Source organism: Urocitellus parryii, chromosome 8, assembly GCF_045843805.1.
Source record: "Urocitellus parryii isolate mUroPar1 chromosome 8, mUroPar1.hap1, whole genome shotgun sequence".
In the NCBI taxonomy this organism is placed as follows: Eukaryota; Metazoa; Chordata; class Mammalia; order Rodentia; family Sciuridae; genus Urocitellus; species Urocitellus parryii.
Genome location: NC_135538.1, coordinates 7663572 through 7683672, shown reverse-complemented (window position 1 = coordinate 7683672; position 20101 = coordinate 7663572). Strand labels below are relative to the sequence as shown.

The window sequence follows — 20101 nt, the reverse complement described above, 5'->3', positions numbered from 1 at the left end:
TGATGAAGCCATGTTTTAGAGAGCACAGTGACAGGGAAAATGTTCCACTATGACAGGGGCTGGAAAAGCAGGAGGCCACAGCAGGTTATAAAAACTGGTCTCCATTTTTTAAAGGTGTGTGAGACATTGAAGAAGATTAAAAGGGAGTGTCCCAGACAGGAATCAGCTGACTCCAAGTAGAGCTGCATGTGTGGATGGACAGAGGCTGCTTTATGACCAAGCCTGCACAGGCAGGGGCGTTTGATCAGTCCACGGGCCACCCCACCGTGGACCTGAAGGGCAGAGCGCACAGAGGCCAGTCCCGCCACTGCAGCTAGAAGTTAAGTCTTCAGGAAGAGTCGCCCGTCACCTCAGGGAATGTGGGGCCTGTGGTTCCCAAGTAGGAAGGACCAGAGGCAGACTAGCTGGGAAAGCCCAAGCACAGGGGCCTTGGGGGGCACGGTAGTGAAGACGGGAGGCCCCAGAGCAGCTGGGGGAGCTCAGGGGTGGGATTGGGGCCCCGCCCAGGGCTTCCCACATCAGTGACAAACCGACTCTATGCCTTCTGTTTCTCCATCTGTGAAGTGAGGGGTTTGGTTTGACCTGTGGCCCACAGACTTTCTTGTTTTCCTTAAGAGGGAGACTGGCTCCTCTTTGGATGGGAGTCAGGCCATCTCTCCTCCTAGGACCCACTTGAGCTTCCAGACACTGCCACCCCGTGGGCCTGGGAGCACCAGGCCCGTAAAGCAGGTGCGGATGTGGAGCCGGGTGCTGGGTGGCAGCAGCTCAGAGCCGGGCCTTAGTATTACCCGTAGTTTTCCCTGCAGAATGGGGGCAACCTTGCCTTCCCTGCCAGCCTCCCTGGCTGGGGGCAAGGGACAGTGGGGGGAGGACAGTGGCCTTGAGCCTGCCGTGGTCCTCTGATGCTCCACCAGCTTCTTCCTCCCCAGCAGGTGCCCCCGTGAGCAGGAGGAGAGGAGATGAGACCCTCCCGGGTGCCCCAGCCCTGCCTTCCAAGGGCGATGTCGGCCGCTCCACTCCTCTGGCACTCTGTTCCCAGCTGAGGCTCCGGTCACTGTGTTACTGACCAGGTCAGGGGCGGCGGGGACTGTTAGGATGAGCTGACCTCACACCACACACTGTCCCTGCCAGATCAATACACATCACTGCAAATACAATTGCTGTATTTTCAAAAAACCGGTGCGTGTCTGGGCAGAGCCCGGATAGAACTGGATGGGCGTGGAGTCAGGAGGTCACCCTGATGACCTGCTGCAGTGCCAGTGCTTCCGCTCCTCCGCACTGCTTTCTGAGCGCTCACTCGGTGGTCTTTGTTGGTCGTTGGGGAGTTGAAAGTGAAAACCTCTGAGCCAGGTGGTATTGTCAGCCGACAGCAATTACTCTCCTACTCCCCTAAGCCTTCCCTACCTCAATACCCCAGACATCCACCCACAGAGACCAGTAACTCAGGAGATGACCAAAGAGCCCCGAGGAGGACAGGGTCAGGGGTGGCGAGCACGCAGGGCCCGCTGGGGTCCAGGCCCCTCTCCTCATCCGTTGTTCCACTGTAGAGGCTAAAAGTCAGTTTGGCTGGGAAAGATGGCGGAAAGTGAATTCTTAGCAATGTGCTCATTTAAATAAAACCCATCCAAGGCTTTCTTACATGCTAGAGCCCCAGATTCATTTAATACACAACCCCTGGGAATTTTTAAAGCATCAGAGTTGGATAAACAATCTGCAGGAGAAGCCGACGTGCTCTGCCCAGCCGTCCATTTCCCTGTGGAACCTCACCCACCGCGCAGTCTCCCCGGGTGCCCTCCCGTCTCCCTGCCCCTGCCCGTGCTCTTCTCTTTCCTTCAGTGCTTTAACCCCTCCCTCAGCTAACAGTCTCCTACTGACCACTTAAGACCTGGCCCCATAGTCCCCTGAAGGCCCTGAGATGCACCTTCCTGCCGTGTGTATGCGCGCGCGCCCACCCTTGGCCCAGATCTCCCTCATTCCACCTGCCTTTTTTTTAACCTTTTAAATTTATTTATTTCTTTCTTCTGCATTACAATTCTTAATACACCATTATACCATAATTTATCATCTCTCTGATTGTATATAAGGATGTTGACACCAAATTCACATCTTCATACATGTATTTTGTACAATGATGAGGGTCTCCTTTCACCATCCATGCTATTCCCCTTCTCCTTCCCTTTCCCCCCCACCCCTATTCCCTATCTAGAGGTAATCTTCCTCCCTTGCCCTCCCTCCCAACCCCACGGTGAGTCACCTCCCTTATATCAGAGCCACCTGCCTTTTTAATGTGGCCCCTAGAAAAAGTTCAGTTACCCGTGTGGCTCATGCTCCATTTCTAGTGGACAGAGCTGATTAGACTTTTTTGAATATTCCAGGTTATTCTTTTCCTCTCCCCCGCACAACACCCAGCTCTGAGGCATGCACCATCAACTCCCCCCACAGCCGTCTCGCCATGGCACCTGCAGACCTCCGAGTGGCTCTCCCAGGTCCTTGCGAGCTCAGCACTGGGCTCACAGCGTGGTTCCCTACAGGAGGCCTGTGCTCCAGCACTGTTTCTCAGTGATCTCGTTGTCTATGTTGGTAGCTCTGGCTGCAGGTCCTGACCCCACCTGATCTCGTCCTGCACTCTCCCTCAGCCTTTCCTGGGCGGGTTGTGCCCTGCACTTGTTCACACCAAGAACCCCAGAGCGACGCCACCCGGCTCAGTGACACCCCACCTCCTACTGCCCCTCCAGTGCCCGTGGTGCCCCTCCTCCACATCCCTGGACAGCTGGGATCTACCTCTGATGCTCCCGCTGCTGTTTGCTGTCATCTTCCTCTTGGGCTCACTTTTCTCCTTACCCTGTTGGCTTTCCCAGCTCACGGTCACAGCCATCGCTTGCCCTGCACTTCAATTCCACGGGCCCTGCTCTCGGATGTACCAATCTATATTTCCAACCTTGGGTAGATCCTGGTCCATCCTGGCACCTGGACAATGGGGCCGTAGCCGGGTGCAGCACACCCGAGCTGGATTACCGTCCTTCAAACTCCTGAGCGTGGGCTGCTGGACTCCGAGGCCTGCCTGCCATCCTGCTGTTTGTCTGTTCCTGGTCTTTTCTTTCACTTGATCATGTCACTCTCACCCTCTCTTCTTAAACCTTGAATCTCTCCTCACCCTTAGCTGATGACCTTGACCTTAGTTTGCTGAGAAAAGAGATCCTGTGTCTTCAGGGAGAACATCTAACTTCTTTCTACCCCTTCTGCAATCACAGCTACCCACCAGGCTGCATCTGGGCCACAGCTCTGCTCTGTATCACCACGAATTAATGGGGCTCCTTGTCCAGCACAGGCCAGCGATCCCCAAGCTCTAGACTCGCACGTTCCTGAAGCATCAATTGCTTCCTACTGGGTATTCCTCTCAGCTTATCAAATCTCCCTCCCTCCCCAGCCCGGGAGGCTTGTCCATACCCTGTCTCCACTGACGCATTCTCTCTAAATCCACTCTAGCCAGGGCCGCTTTCCCCTCTCTACCAGAACGGCTGCCATCAGGGTCAGAAACGACTCCGCCCCCGTGGCCGAGTTCCGCTTCTCATCTCACTTGAGCTTCCAGTAGGATCCGCTGAAGCTTCAGTTGATTCCACTCCCTTTGCCTTCCGGAACGCTTGGCTGCCCCCTGGATGCATCCTTCCTTCTCAGGACACTCAGCCTGATGGGGCCCTCTCGGTTTCCATCGCTTCTTCCTTCTCCTCTCCTCTAAACTTTGAAACCTGCCAAGATTCAGCCCTTAGACCTCTTCCCCTTTTCAGTGACTGGCGTTTTGCAGGTATACCCATCCGACCTCAGGATTCCAAGTTCCGCCTGTTTGCACACAGCACCCACATTTAGATCCCTGCATACAAGTGTCCCCAGCTCCAGGTACTCCACTGGATGTCCCCACTGGCGGTCTCCTAGGCTCTCAAGCTCCAGAGGTCTCCACCTTGCTCCACTGCTGTCTGGTCCATTCAACAAATGGCTGGACACTTATCCTCTCTCTCCACCAGAACATACATCGTGTCCACATGCAAATCCAGTTGTATCCAGGCTCCATCCAGGTATTGCTGTCTCTGGTCTAGTCAATGTCACTGTCCTCTCTGTCTGGGCTGATGCAAAAGCCCCAATTTGGCCTTTCTCTTCCTGCTGTGCAGCCCTTGGAGTCTAATCTGAACACAGAGGTTGTCGACTCTTGAATCCTATTAGTCACTCCTCTCAGAACCTTCTGGTGGCTTCTAATTTCACTGGGAGTGAGAGTGAAATCCTTGCAATAGTCTATGCACTATTTTGGATCTGGCCCCGTCACCTGTCTGTCCTGCCTGACTGCCGGATTCTGCCCCTGCTCATGCTGTTTGGGCCATACTGGTCTTCTTCCTGTTCTGTACAAACATCCAGCTCATTCCTGCTTCCCGGCCTCTGTTCTTGCTGATCCTTCTGCCTAGAAAGGTCTTCCCTAGTATCTGCAGGGCCGGATAGCTACCTCCTTCTTGTCTTTGCCCAAGAGTGACCTTATGAGTGGCATCTTTCCGTCACTCCAGGCAAAATAGAAACCCCAGCCTGCCCTTCTCCAGCTCAGCTCTGCTTTCCGCCGCAGCACCTGTTGTGCTCGGACGTCAACTTGTTGACGTTGTGGTTGATCTTTGGCTACTGACAGCCTTCCCACTGGAATTTAAACTCCAAGAGGCTGGTGTGTGTTCTGTTCCCTGCACTGCTGTGTCCCGGTGCCTAGAACAGCACCTGGCACTGAGTACTTGTTTGACGGGTGAGCTTGAGGAGCACAGTTGCAAACTTCTAACTTCATGGTAGAGTGAGTTCTGGTCCTTGTGCTGGGTTCCTGAAGTTATGGGGGGTCTTTGTCTTCTAATTACCAAGGAGAACCTGCCCCACTGGAAGGAATTTCCTGAATCCCACCTGCATGGCAGAGGGACGCGTGAGTGGGGAGGTGCAGTCGGGACAGGGTCCCCTGGGCTTCTGGATCACACCACTGGGAGGCAAGCACCCAGCTCACCAACTGGAACTTGGCCCTGAGCCACCGGCAGATGGTAACCCAGGATGAGGGGCGACCGGGGATCGGAAACATCACCAAATCAGTTCTTTCTCTTTTCGAATGTCTCATCTCATCGGCATTAGAGAGCCACACAGTCCACTGAACTTCTTAAAAGTAACCTGGAGGTCAGGATTCTCAGCAGAAATCTCCCTTTTATTTCCATGCACCGCTTTTCACTGTTTGTTTGTCTGGCTTGTTCACAGACCGTCACCTGAAGCATCCCGCCGAGGTCTCCTCATGGATGGGTCCAACGTGACCCCGACGGTCGCGGAAGCGTCCCTGAACGCCTCGGGCCGCGGGAACGCCTCCGTGGGGAGTCTGCGTCCGCACATCCCCGTGGTGCACTGGGTCATCATGGGCATCTCCCCGCTGGGGCTGGTGGGAAATGGAATTCTCCTCTCGTTCCTCTGCTTCCGGATGAGGAGAAGCCCCTTCACGGTCTACATCACCCACCTGTCCATCGCGGACATCTCCCTGCTCTTCTGTATTTTCATCCTGTCCATCGACTACGCTTTAGACTATGAGCTCTCTTCTGGCCACTACTACACGATCGTCACGTTATCGGTGACTTTCCTGTTTGGCTACAACACGGGCCTCTATCTGCTGACGGCCATCAGTGTGGAGAGGTGCCTGTCAGTCCTCTACCCCATCTGGTACCGATGCCACCGCCCCAAGCACCAGTCGGCACTGGTCTGCGCCCTCCTGTGGGCGCTTTCTTGCTTGGTGACCACCATGGAATATGTCATGTGCATTGACAGCGAAGAGGGTCACTCCCGAAGTGACTGCAGGGCGGTCATCATCTTCATAGCCGTCCTGAGCTTCTTGGTCTTCATTCCCCTCATGCTGGTGTCCAGCACCATCTTGGTGGTGAAGATCCGAAAGAACACGTGGACGTCGCACTCCTCGAAGCTGTACATGGTCATCATGGTCACCATCATCATATTCCTCATCTTCGCCGTGCCCATGAGAGTCCTCTACCTGCTGTACTACGAGTACTGGTCCACTTTCGGGAACCTGCACAACCTCTCTCTGCTCTTCTCCACCATCAACAGTAGCGCCAACCCTTTCATTTACTTCTTTGTGGGCAGCAGCAAGAAGAAGCGGTTCAAGGAGTCCTTAAAAGTGGTTCTGACCAGGGCTTTCAAAGATGAAATGCAGCCTCGGCGCCCGGAGGGCAATGGCCACACCATCTCCATCGAGACGGTCGTCTGAGGCCTGAGGAGGACAGAAGTGTGGACAGAGGTGGTGGAGCACAGGTGACTGACTTCAGCGTGTTTAAACTCCTGGTCCCAGAAGGATGCCCTTTTCCTATGCATGAGACGCCGACAGCCGTGAGAGTCTGCTCTTGTCCTGTCTCCGCTGGAAAAGCCTGAGTCCGCGTCAGGCCTCTGTCACTTCTGTACTTAACAGTCCCCTCTGTGCTCTTGCTGGCCCTTCTGGTGGCGTTTTATTGTGATTCACAAAAGCTACTCCATAGCTGTGACCAGGAGAGGGACCACCACAAAGTGTGCAGCGTGGAGGGAAGAACCAGGGCTTAGCCTGACTCAGCCGTCTGCACCCCTGGCATCAGGCGGTGCTCTGACCTGCCTGCGCCTCCCTCCCTCCCTCCCTCACTTATGGGATACTCACAGAGGCTGTCTGGACTCCCAGGGTCGCTGTGGGGGTGAGGTGGAGTTATGTCCAGACCTGGCACGTGGTCAGATGTTCAATGAACACCCTCCTCACGCCTTCAAGTGGGAGATGAAGCGCTCATTTCTGCCTGGTAAAGGGCACGCGCACAGCTCTGTCTTGCCCAGATATTGTCACATCTTTTAAAATGTTGGGTGTCGTTGGGCGAAGGCCTTTTGGCTCACAGTGTGACAGCTTCTCGTGGCGTGGCACCTTAGGAGCTTGGTGTCAGCTGTGAAGACAGGCACTTGCCAGCCCGGGGAGTTCCCTGCGGCTTCCTTTCCCTGGCTGCCTTGACTCGGGGCTGGCACGTCGACTTCCTCAGACGCAAGCTCACGAGGCCGGCTGTGTTCCGAAGACCCCCCTCCAGGGTGGGTGATCGGTAGCCACAAGTCCTCACCTCAGCCTGGGCAGGCCTCTGCAGCTCCATGCCTCCCTTCTCGAGGCATTCCGTCCATGGTTCCTGGAAGGAGGCCCAGCCGCAGGGCTGGCAGGGAGGCAGCCACACCCGGAGGGATCTGGAGGGTCTTCCTCAAGACAGATCTTTGCACGGCTCCTCCAGCATCTCTACTCAGCTCGGGCCCAGGGCAGGCCCTGCCTCCTGCCTGCCCAGAGTTGCTGTCCCCAGGCAGCTGGTCCCGCGTGTTTTTGATAAAAGGTCTTGCTAAAGTTAGCAAGGCTGGCCTTGAGCCTGCTATCCTCCTGCCTCAGCCCAGTTGCTAGGATTACAGGCATGTGCCACGCCACCCGGCTCCACTCAGTCTTTTATAATTAATATTTTAAACTTTGCCTTTTTTTTTTTTTTTTTTTTAGTGTGTGTCAGTATTCTTTAGTAAATACAGCCTTTTTTTTTTTTTTTTTTTTTTTGGTGTGTGGTAGTTTTATATTTGCAATGATGAGGCCTTTTTGTTTCAGTGTCCCACATACATGGAGATGCAATCAGATGTCCACAATTCTTGCATGAATAACAACTTTCAATTATAGTTGTTCTTAATTTAATCAGTGCTTTTTCTAGTGGATTTGTGTGTGTGCAGGGAGAGAAGCCAGGGCCTTGCATTCATGCACTCTGTCACCTCATGTGCTCTGTCTCCTGTCTATTCCCCTAGCCCCTTAGGGGAAAAATCTTAAGATCAAAGGGGATAGGGATTTAATTAATGGAGCTGGTAAATCAAGTTAATGCAAGGGCATTTCCCCCATCATTTTACATATGTTTTCTTTGATTTGGTAATAATTGTTTCTTTTGCTTTGCACAGACTCAAATTCAGTACCTCAAGCAAGTCCAGCAGCCGAGTGTTGCCCAACTGAGATCAACAATGGTAGACCCAGCGATCAACTTGTTTTTCCTAAAAATGAAAGGCGAACTGGAACAGACTAAAGACAAACTGGAACAAGCCCAAAATGAACTGAGTGCCTGGAAGTTTACGCCTGATAGGTAAACAAATCATACTCCCCAGTCAAGACTTCCCTGACAGTCCCACTGCGAGAAAGCTGTGGTGGGACAGCCAAGTACTCGTTTCCACACCAAGACTCAGACTTTTTGAGCCAAACAAAACAAAACACATTCTTATACCGTGCAGCTTGTAATGATTAATGTAAAACTTACCAGATGAACCTTGTGTTTCAGCTTTTTCTTCTTCCCCTTCCCTTTGCTTCTGAGGCCTGATGTCGTCGGACTATTCCGAAGAAGAGGCCACCTCCGAAAAATTCCCCTTCTAGAACATGTAGACACTTGAGAAATGTTTCTGTTTGAAGAAAATAGAGGGAGAAACAGAAGTCTTAAGTCTGTGGCACACTGTGTCTTCAGACAGTTTGGAGGATTGAAAACCTAGAGATTTAAAAATCATGAATTGAACATGTAAAATTCCAGTAAAATGTAAAAACGGAATATGCATCGCTCTTAGCCTTGAGCATAATGACTTAGAGACACTGTGTATCAGTTTTGCCAATAAGACTGTGGACTTCATGATTGTTGTTGAACTTCTGGGTCAAAACTCAAATGAGGTGATATTGCCTTTAAAGGTTTTTCTGCTGAGAACCAACTTTTAATAGTCATGAGAAAATCAAATAATAGCTGTCAGTACAAGTATAGCATATATTTAACCATCTAGCTTAGGGCTCTCTCTTACATAATGGAGCCTTAAATCAATGTGGTTTTCATCAATGGTTCTTTGAATGGTTTTAAAAACTGCAGACAACTGAGGACTGTGCAGACATGAAGGTGTGGTATTGAACTTCAGGTTTAAACTGTGTGAAGCGTTATGAACGTTCATCTCACAACTAGATTGTATAAGGACATTGGCTGTGATGATGAGACTCACTGCATTATTTTTTCTCAGTAGTGAACTTTATGAATCCCCATCCCATTCAACAGGCACATGTTAAAAGAGCATTGTCACTGGTGTTAATGGGGGAATGTGTTCCTTCGTTGTATTGGGGCCTTTTGTATTACACTCTTGATATTAAATTAAATGTGCCTTGGAATAGTCGCTTTTTTTTCCCCCAAAGTTCAAGGAATACTATGATTTTGTTGTACTCTTAACATTTTAATTTTGGGGGGCTGTGGAGAGCAGATTCATTTTGGAAAAATGGTTGCTGTGCTCTCAAAGTGAAGGAAAAAGCTATCTCATTTTTAAAAGACCTTCTTTGTTCCAGCTGGTATCATAAAAGACAAGGAGACTTGATACTTATTACTTTTTGACACTTTGTCCTAGGGTATTGTAGTAGAAATTAATGTGGGACAATCTCACAGGGTGCCTGCCAGAAGATTGGGGACATAATATGTTGGAACTATGGGCTGGCCTAAGTGAGACATTTTGCGAACCAAAAAAAAGGTATAGTGACCATTTCTAGAAAATTCATATGATCATTTAGATAAATGAGGCATTATTTTCTTCATGCTTCCATCCAATCCTGGAGATGAATTTTTTTTCATCAGAACATTCTATAAGTCACCAATTTGAATTTTCGCTTGGTGATAATGGAGTCTGAGATGAGTAGAAGAGAAATGTTCCAGCTTGTCCCATCGTTTAAGTGCAGTTTTAACAAGGGTGACTTAAGTTCTTTCTTAATCATTCAAATCAATTGTAAGTATCTTGTATGTTTGTGCTTTAGGGAATTTATGGGGCAGAGGGTGGGTTGAGGTGGTTTATGTGACTTTGCAGCAAGAAATCTGCTTCTAAAAATTGTGTTTTAAATTATCTTATTGTGGCCACATTAAGTCTTTTGTATTTATTTTGTGCTTTTTAAGATTTATGGCCTAACTGTATTTATAGTAGGTCAAAAGGTAGTTCATAAAATGTATCAATTAACATGTACTCAAATTTAGCTAGCATCTTTCTTTGCCACTTAGGTACAGTCACTTTGAGGTCTGTGGGCTATATTCATGTTATTATAAAACTTTTCTCTTAAATTAACAAGATAATAGATGCTTGTATGTAAAATTGAAACACTTGGAAAAAGGTAGAAATGAAAAGTGAGTGTCACTCCTGGATGTGACCTCATTCTTCCACTCTGCTTTCCAGGAGTAGTAACCATTGTTGAATTTCTTGGGTATCATCAAGATAATTTGTATGCATACACAATCATTTTATGTGTATTGATTTAAACAGATGTGATTATATCATTACATACAAATGATTTGTAGATCCCCACCACCTTTCTTTTTTCTCTTGGGCATTTTTTAGTACATATAGTTTACTATATTTTAATGGTTACATAGTATTTCCATTTAGTGAATCATAATTTATTTTAATGAAATTTTGTTCTGTAAAATTAGGCTATAAATCCAAAGTTCTTTGGGTACTAAAAATACATTATTAATTTGGAACAAATAATGCTCCATCGATTATAATCAGTGTGTAATAATTCAAGTAGAATGGGGTTTTGTGTATGTGTGGCATTTTTTTTCCACTTTAGTATTTTTCTGCTTTAATTTTATGGGAGAAAGATTCCTGAGTTATATTGTCCACTTTAGTCAAAATATTTCATTCATGTGTATAATGCATACATTTTAGCCTGTGTTTCAGCACATTTAAAGAGGTATGTTTTAGTATTTGGCAGTTTTCAGTTTGCATTTAATCACATAGGTAATTGTGTGCTCATTTCTGCAAAATAGCCTGCCAGGCATCCCTTCACCTCGAAATACAAGGTTCATTTCTTCATTCCTTTTTTAAAATCCTTCTCTTCAAATATTTCCCATTGTATTTGTTTTGTGAGTTATTTGGTTTTAGAAATGGTGTGTGTGTGTGTGTGTGTGTGTGTGTATAATTTAAAAATTATTTCAGAAACATTTGAATTAATGAAAAAAAAGAAAAAGAAAGAAACATTTGAATGAGAGGAATGATCCTGACTTTTTATTCATCTTTCAAACACTTTTTATTTATTTATTTGGTACTGGGATTAAACCCAGGCCTTTTTAATTTTTGTTTTGAAACAGGGCATCGCTAAATTGCCCAGGCTAGCCTCATGTGCGATCCTCCTTTTTTTAAAAAAATTTATTTATTTTTACAATACCTTTATTCATTTATTTTTAGGTGGTGCTGAGGATGGAACCCAGGTCTTGCATGTGCGAGGGAAGCGCTCTACCGCCGAGCCACAACCCCAGCCCTTAATATTTATTTTTTAGTTGTACTTGTACATAATACCTTTGTTTATTCTTATGTGGTGCTAAGGATCAAACCCAGGGGCTTGCATCTGCTAGGCGGAGCCTCTACTGCTGAGCTGCAACCCAGCCCAGTATGTAGCAGTTCTTCTGTCTCATCCTCCCCAGTTGCTGGGGTTATGGACCTGCCCCTCCAGTCCTGACTTTCAACTATTTTGTATGTTTTGTTTCCTAAACATTTTATTTATTTATTTAGTTGTGTTGGGGATCAAACCCAAGGCCTTGCACATGCTAGGCAAGTGCTGTATCACTGAGCTACACCTCACTGCCTGTTTGTTGGGGGCAGGTGCTGAAGCTTGAATGTAGGGCCTCACATGCTAAACATAGGTTCCACCCCTGATTATAACCCCAAGCCTTTTTTTTTTTTTTTTTTGTGTGTGTGTGTGTATGTTATGCATCACATAAATTTTACATGAGATAATTAATAAAAATGAGATAAAATTACAGAGTTTTTTTGAAAAGTGTTTTTGTGTTTGAGTTATCACTAATTTTAGAAGTGATAGTGTTATCTTAGATCAGCTATTTATAAAAAGATGAGTTTTTAAAATTTTTTTTTGCAATAGAATTTTTTTGGGATGTGATTGGGGGGGATGCCAGGGATTGAAATCAGGGGCACTTGAACACTGAGCCACATTCCAAGCCCTTTTTTGTGTTTATTTAGAGACAGGATCTCATTGAGTTGCTAAGTGCCTTGCTTTTGCTGAGGCTGGTTTTGAACTTGAGATCCTCCTGTCTCAGCCTCCTGAGCCGCAGGGATTGTAGGCGTGTACCACCATGCCCAGCTTGCAATAGAATTTTCGATGTTTTTATATGGGGTTAAGTCAGGTCATTAATGTATTTTACAGCTTTCTTTTCCTAATCCTTATTAAATTCATAGAAAAGAATTTTCAGTTTAATTGCTGTATGCCTTGCAAGAAATAAAGTTGTTGCAGCATTGGTAGCCAAGTGGGAAGAATTCCACTGCCTTTGACAGCGGTGTTCATGATATCTTTTTTGTTGTTGTTGTCCGTAATATCTTATTTCCTCATTGTTTGGTTTCTAAGTGCTTGTTCAGTGGAGGGTAAGTCTGAGGATGCTTATGAAAAATGGGATAAATCTGAAGCTACAGTAGCAATGAAGAAGAACACCAGCTAATATAATTGAAATATAAAAGAATAAAACCCTTGTCATGTGCTAACTCGTGAGTTTCACCTCGTACTCATTTGAGTAGTGTTAAACTGGGTTTTACTGTTCCATAGATTTTTGTAAGGAAACTTACAGGCTTTTTTGTTGGGTTAGAACATAAGCTGTGATAGTGAAAAGAACTTTGCCATACTACTTGAAAGATTAAGAATTATCTATCAAGTGCTCCCAGTTTTAAAGTTCTAAGTCTTGATAGAATCAGATGCACTCAGAAGTAATGCATCAGGAAAGTGCATTACTACTAGAACAAGGAAAAACTAGAATTAAAATATTTTTAACCAATAAAGTCATTTTGAGCTTAATTCAGTGAAAAGAATGTCGTACTGTCCCTATCCACATCCCAAAGTTATTATCACAGTTATATACTTAAATTAATACCTTTAAAAGTACCAGTAATTTCTGTCAGTATTGCTGAGGCTGAAGTAAAGCTGTTATCAGGGCTTCTGATTTTACTTCTGCCATTGCTGTGCATGTGCTTATAGGGACTACAGTATATGGCCCTAGCATTTGGAAATGGAGCTATTGAAAGTAAGGCACTCCTAATTTGGTAGACATTTTTATGTTTGCATTATTTGTCTTAAGTAATCCCTGATTGGGCTGGGGATGTGGCTCAAGCGGTAGCGCGCTCTCGTGGCATGCGTGCGGCCCGGGTTCGATCCTCAGCACCACATACCAACAAAGATGTTGTGTCCGCCGAGAACTAAAAAATAAATATTAAAAATTCTCAAAAAAAAAAAGTAATCCCTGATTGTTGTGATTCATAGTTAATCTTTTTCCACATCAGTAAAAGCTAAGCTGCATATTAGTATTAAATTTTAAAACTTATGCCCCAGTTTGGCGACTTAAAAAAATATCTATATCTATATATATATATTTTTTAAAGAGAGAGTGAGAGAGGAAAGAGAGAATTATTTATTATTTATTTTTTAGTTTTCGGCAGACACAACATCTTTTGTATGTGGTGCTGAGGATCGAACCCGGGCCGCACGCATGGTAGGCAAGCACGCTACCGCATGAGCCACATCCCCAGCCCCTATATATATATTTCATATAAAAAGTTAAACGAGGCTGGGCGGCTGTGCCACATGCCTGTAATCCCAGCTACCTGGGAGGCTGAGGCAGGAGGATAACAAATTCAGGGTCAGCTTGGGCAATTTATTAGCAAGACCCTGTCTCAAAAAATAAAAAGGGCTGGAGGTGATAGAGTGTCCCTGGGTTCAGTCCCTAGGCTGGGGAAAGAAAAAGTTAAATGAGGCATTGATGAGTGAGTAGAAAAGAGCCCCCACCCTCCATTCCCACTGCTACGGATCAGGCCCAGGGCCTTGTACATGCTGGGCAAGTGTTCTACCACTGGGCTACCCCAGCTCAGAAGAGTTTTAAGGCTTAAAATAGTAATACTGAAAGTGCTTCACTTAACAGAATAGATATATTCTTGAGAAGTAGGAAATATTCATGTGCCAGAGAATCTATTTAGTAGGAGGAATTTATATGTTTTTCTAGCAAGGATAAATATATTTTGATTCATTTATAGGTATTTTAAAGAAAGTATATTTATGACTGATACTGCATGTACCTTTTCAAGAACTTTTGTTTGATAAAGCTAAGTACCTGAGTGTAGTTAATATGGTATATGCAAGATGTGTATTACTTAACTGGACTGTTTCTATTTTAAATGATATTTTGAGTTGAATAGATTATTGATGTAAAAGAAAAACAATTAAAAAAGGCTTTTTGGGTACTCTCTGTATAGGGGTTATTTTTGCTGGTGTATAGGCAAAATACTGACATACAGAAGATGGACATGTTCCAGAAAAGAAGATGGTAATTATAGGGTGGCATTTATTGTGAAGTAGTTATGTTCTGTATGTGTTATATCTACTGCTGTAGTAATGCAAAGAAGGTTATAGAGATTTTTATCTTCATTTTGTGATGGTTGGCTCTTTCCTTTGCAGCCAAACAGGCAAAAAGTTAATGGCGAAGTGTCGAATGCTTATCCAGGAGAACCAGGAGCTTGGAAGGCAACTGTCCCAGGGTCGTATTGCACAGCTTGAAGCAGAGTTGGCTTTACAGAAGAAATATAGTGAGGAACTTAAAAGCAGTCAGGATGGTAAGGGGTTTTTTGAAAAGTTTGCTTAACTTTGCACTGGCTTTAAAACACTGCCAGGCATGATCACATAGGTTAGATTCTGTGCATGCTGTTCTCTGTCTGGTTATATAAAGTTATGAATGAAACATTTTTAGTTAAGTCAAAAAACAGCTATTTAATTTTAGGATTTTCCCCCCTCTCTAATTGCTTACTCCACAAATTGCATAAGAAATTTTTTTTGTTTGGTGGTTAAAAGGTGTATCTTTAACCATTTCTCGGTAAGAGTGAATCTTAGAAATGTTTAGCAATTTCCAGTAGTCTGAAAAGAATATAATTTTATCTATCAGGGTCCTAGTGAATAAGAGATTTAATATTTAAATTTGCTAAGACAACCCAAGTTTAATTGTTAGCCACTGTCCTCTTTGGGGCAAGCAGAGGTGCATCCAGTGCTCTTTCTCCTGTTTGCGAAGAGGACTGATAGTGAGGCACATAGCCAAACTGAACATTTAAACTGAGGGATACCATATGTGATGGTTAATTGCAAAGAGAATCAGTGGCCAAGTACTACCTTTAAAACTACCTTTTAGTTGGGCACAGTGGCGAACACCTGTAATCCCAGTGGCTCCAGAGGCTGGGACAAGAGGATCATATGTTTGAGACCTGTCTGGGCAACTTAGTGAGACCCTGTTTCAGAATTGAAAAAGGACTGGAGTCAACTTGTACTACTTGTAAACATGTTAACTAGGAGATTTTTATATATCAGTGAGGGACTTTGTTTTCCCAAAGTCTTTTAAAAACTTAACAGACGTGTATTTGGGGGTGGGGTATGGGTAAAGGGAATTGAACTCAGGGCACTTGGCCACTGAGCCCCATCCCAGCTTTATTTTGTATTTGTAGACAGGATCTCATTGAGCTGCTAAGCACCTCACCTTTGTTGAGGCTGGCTTTGAACTCGTGATCCTCCTGTCTCAGCCCCCTGGGCCGCTGGGATTACAGGTGCCATGGGGCCCAGCTCGGACATGTGTATCTTAACTAGTCTCCTAGTAGTATTTTATGTGATTTTGTTCTTATATATGAAGCAGTCTTTGGTAACAGCACAGACCTCTTAAGAGAATTAAAGAACCATACTGTCCTGAGGACTGGACCTACTGTGGAGTTAAGACACTGACTAAGAGGGTGAGGAGTAAGGGGATTGGCTGTGGTGAACCCACAGGTAAATGTGGGTCATATTTTTCAGGCTGTAACCAGCTATGGGTAGCAGGATGGCTTGAATCATTTTCAGCTCGGTTCTTTAATATATTACTTGAAGTATCCAATTTGCCCCCACACTCATTTCTGAATGGCTATTTTAAAATTTCAAGTAAAAATTTAAAATGTGTTGTGGTATTAGCATCATTGTTTCTTAGCTGGTCTTGGTGGCATACGCCTGTAATCTCAGCCACTCAGGAGGCTGAGGCAGGAAAATCGAAGTTTGAATTCAGCCTGGGCAACTTAGCAAGACCTGGTCTCAAAGTAAAAAATAAAAAGGGCTGGGGATGTAGCTCAGTGGTTAAGTGCTCCGCAGTACCTCAAAAAAGAAAGAAAGTTGTGTTTCTTTACTTACTTAGTATTTATTGACTGCTTGGCTTTATGACTTTATTGAGAAATATTTTAAAATATTTTAAGAGATATTAAAGTAGGTTTGACTCTCCTTTGCACAGAACTAAATGACTTCATCATACAACTTGACGAAGAAGTAGAAGGTATGCAGAGTACCATTCTAGTTCTTCAGCAACAACTGAAGGAGACGCGCCAGCAGTTGGCTCAGTACCAACAGCAGCAGTCTCAAGCCTCAGCCCCAAGTACCAGCAGGACTACATCTTCTGAACCTGTAGAACAGGCAGAGGCCACAAGTAAAGACTGCAGTCGTCTGGCAAATGGACCAAGCAATGGCAGCTCCTCCCGTCAGAGGACGTCTGGGTCTGGATTTCACAGGGAGGGGAACACAACAGAGGATGACTTTCCTTCTTCTCCAGGGAATGGTAATAAGGCCTCCAACAGCTCAGAGGAGAGAACTGGCAGAGGAGGTAGTAGTTACGTAAACCAACTCAGTGCGGGGTATGAAAGTGTAGACTCTCCCACGGGCAGTGAAAATTCTCTTACACATCATTCAAATGACACAGACTCCAGTCATGACCCTCAAGAGGAGAAAGCAGTGAGTGGGAAAGGTAACCGAACTGTGGGCTCCCGCCACGTTCAGAATGGCTTGGACTCAAGTGTAAATGTACAGGGTTCAGTTTTGTAATATTTTTCCAGCAAATTTTTATACAGTGTCATTTAATTTGGGAGAGGATACTGTCCAGAAAATTGATGCATACTTTTTGTCACAACTTGCCTTTTTATGGGTGTGTTTTTGTTTTGTTTGATTCTTTTCTTTTTCCCCTTTCTTTTTTCTTTTTTTCCCTGGCTTCAATACCTCTGCCACTTTGGAAATTGTAACAGTTAATTACTTTGAATGTTGCTAAAAGGACATTTTGTGTAGGGTCAAGTTATTTTTATATGAGTTAATGTGAAGTTGTAAATGGAAATCTTTCCTTAAAAGTATGACACAATGATGTCTGTATAAATCTGTGTCTCTAGAACCCGTGCTGTGTAAGGGCATTCTTCCTCATGCTGTTATATACTTCCGCACCATTCAGACTTGTTAGAGTAGATGTGGGTTTATGACTGCCAAGTTTGCCCAGTACCGTAGATTTTTATCACTAAAAGTTGGACTTGTTGATGGAATCCTATAGTAGTTTCAGTGTTAGATACAATTTTTTCCACCATACATCTGTGCATTTTCTCTTTAGGTGACTGAATGTTTAAGATATTTGTGTGCATAGTTAACTCAATTTTTATGAACTGTTGTATCCTGTTAATGCATATTGCTCTGTGACTCCAGTATATCTTACCTGTACTGGCCAAACCTAAATAAAGATTTTTATTGTAACTCTTTATCATTGGTAAAAATTTTTTGTTTTGTTGTTTTGGGTATGTTTAGCTTTTGTCACATTGTCATTGACTTGCTGAATTTCTAATCATTATCCTTTAACATGCCACAAAGCTGAAATTTAGGTCTGCCCATTCATCAGTTTTGATTGTGCACATGATTATTAATCTGTGCTTTTTTTTGCAAAATGAAGTTGGAGTTTAGGACTGTTCTTTAATGTTTTTTTTCCTGACATAAAAATAATAATTTAAAAATATTTGAAAATGCAGAAAAGTCTAAAGAAAATAGTCACCAGCTATTTTGTTGGTTTTAACTGAAAAGCAGCTTATTTCTGTGGCCTGATTTTAATTAATTAGTGTATCCTTGTAGTCAGTGATGTTTGTTTTGAAACATAGGCCAGTATTATTGGGTTTCACTAACATATCTGTATATATTATATCACTAAGTCTATGGGGGTATTGAGATGTAGGAGAAAATGCTAAGATTGCTAAAGCTGGTTCCATTTTTTCCCCCTCAACGTAATTATACATTAACTATCAAGGACTAAGACATCATGTCTTTAGAATTCTGTAGCATATTTATATACGGTTGATATAAAACATGTCATTTCTGCTAAAAGCAAAACAGTTTTCAGACATAACTTGTAACCAGTGAACCTCAGAAGTGGAGTTACAACAATAATTGTAACAGAAGTTCAACTTAATTTGGAAATGATGACTATATTTTGCTTATCTAGCTGACACATCTGTGGTCTTAAGTGGTGTATTAAAAATAATTACTGGGGGGGCTGTAGTTGTGGCTCATGGTAGAGCGCTCATCTGGCACGTGCGAGGCCCTGGGTTCATTTCTCAGCATTACATAAAAATAAATAAAATAAAGGTATTGTGTCCAACTACAACTAAAAATAATTATTAAAAATAATAATAATGTATTGGGCTGTGGATGTGGCTCAGTGGTACAGTACTTGCATAGCATACACAAGGCCCTGGGCTCAATCCCCAGAACTGTAAAAAATGAAAAACCTTTTTTCCTTCATTATTGGGTATTGTGCTTGCTAGGCAAGATGTCTAGTGTACTGTGCTGAATCCCCAGCCCCATCCCTGCTTTTTGAAACAGATTGCCCAGGCTGGCTTCCGCCTCAGCCTCCCTAATTGCTGGGGTTGTAGGCATATACCACTGCCTGGCCTGCACGTAAAAAAAAAAAATAATAATATATATATATATATATATATATATATATATATAATATTTTAGTTGAACACAATATCTCAATATCTATTTTTTAATTTTTATGTGGTGCTGAAGATCGAACCTGGTGCCTCACACCTGAGAGGCAAGTGCTCTACCACTGAGCTACAACCCCAGCTTTTGCACTGTCTTTTGATTAACCTTTAGTTCAGTCTTCTAAAGTGAATGAAAAATAATATACAATTTGCATTTTTATATGATTAAACATTTTGATACATGCTAAATTAATATTCCCTGAGCAGGGTGTGGTGGTACCTGCCCATTATCCCAGCAACTGAGGAGGGTAAGACAGGATGATCACAAGCTCAAGGCAACTTAGTGAGAACCTGTCTCAAGATTAAACAAAATTTTTTTAAAGGGCTAGACATGCAACACAGTAAAGTACCTCTGTGTTCAATCCCTAGTACTAGGGGCAGGGGAGATATCTATGGAATGGAACTCACCTGTCGTGTTATCATTGGTGTGCAATAGAAAATTAGTTTTTCAAGGAGTAGTGCAATTTTATGACTAAACTTGTGTAGGCTTCTTTTTTTTTTATTATTGGTTGTTCACAACATTACAAAGCTCTTGACATATCATATTTCATACATTAGATTGAAGTGGGTTATGAACTCCCAATTTTACCCCAAATGCAGATTGCAGAATCACGTCGGTTACACATCCACAATTTTACATAATGCCCTATTAGTAACTGTTGTATTCTGCTACCTTTCCTATCCCCTACTATCCCCCTCCCCTCCCCTCCCATCTTCTCTCTCTACCCCATCTACTGTAATTCATTTCTCTCCTTGTTTATTTTCCCATTCCCCTCACAACCTCTTATATGTAATTTTGTATAGCAATGAGGGTCTCCCTTCATTTCCGTGCAATTTCCCTTTTCTCTCCCTTTCCCTCCAATCTCATGTCTCTGTTTAATGTTAATCTTTTCTTCCTGCTCTTCCTCCCTGCTCTGTTCATAGTTGCTCTCATTATATCAAAGAAGACATTTGGTATTTGTTTTTTAGGGATTGACTAGCTTCACTAAGCATAATCTGCTCTAGTGCCATCCATTTCCCTGCAAATTCTATGATTTTGTCATTTTTTATTGCTGCATAGTACTCCATTGTGTATAGATGCCACATTTTTTTTTTATCCATTCATCTATTGAAGGACATCTGGGTTGGTTCCACAGTCTAGCTATTGTGAATTGTGCTGCTATGAACATCGATGTGGCAGTATCCCTGTAGCATG

The 20101-nt window shown here is 44.1% G+C and overlaps 2 protein-coding genes across 2 annotated transcripts; both read left to right on the top strand.

Annotated features, from left to right (window-relative positions):
• Positions 1 to 5293: 5293 nt before the first annotated feature.
• LOC144256691 (proto-oncogene Mas-like) lies at positions 5294 to 6268 on the top strand. The gene has a single exon (XM_077802103.1). The coding sequence runs from the start codon at positions 5294 to 5296 to the stop codon at positions 6266 to 6268; it is 975 nt and encodes a 324-aa protein (XP_077658229.1).
• Positions 6269 to 7983: 1715 nt separating this feature from the next.
• LOC144256560 (pre-mRNA-splicing regulator WTAP-like) lies at positions 7984 to 17584 on the top strand. The gene is made up of 3 exons (XM_077801732.1): positions 7984 to 8156; positions 14519 to 14673; positions 16353 to 17584. The coding sequence occupies exons 1-3, from the start codon at positions 8038 to 8040 to the stop codon at positions 16934 to 16936; spliced, it is 858 nt and encodes a 285-aa protein (XP_077657858.1). The 5' UTR covers positions 7984 to 8037; the 3' UTR covers positions 16937 to 17584.
• The last annotated feature ends 2517 nt before the right edge of the window (positions 17585 to 20101 follow it).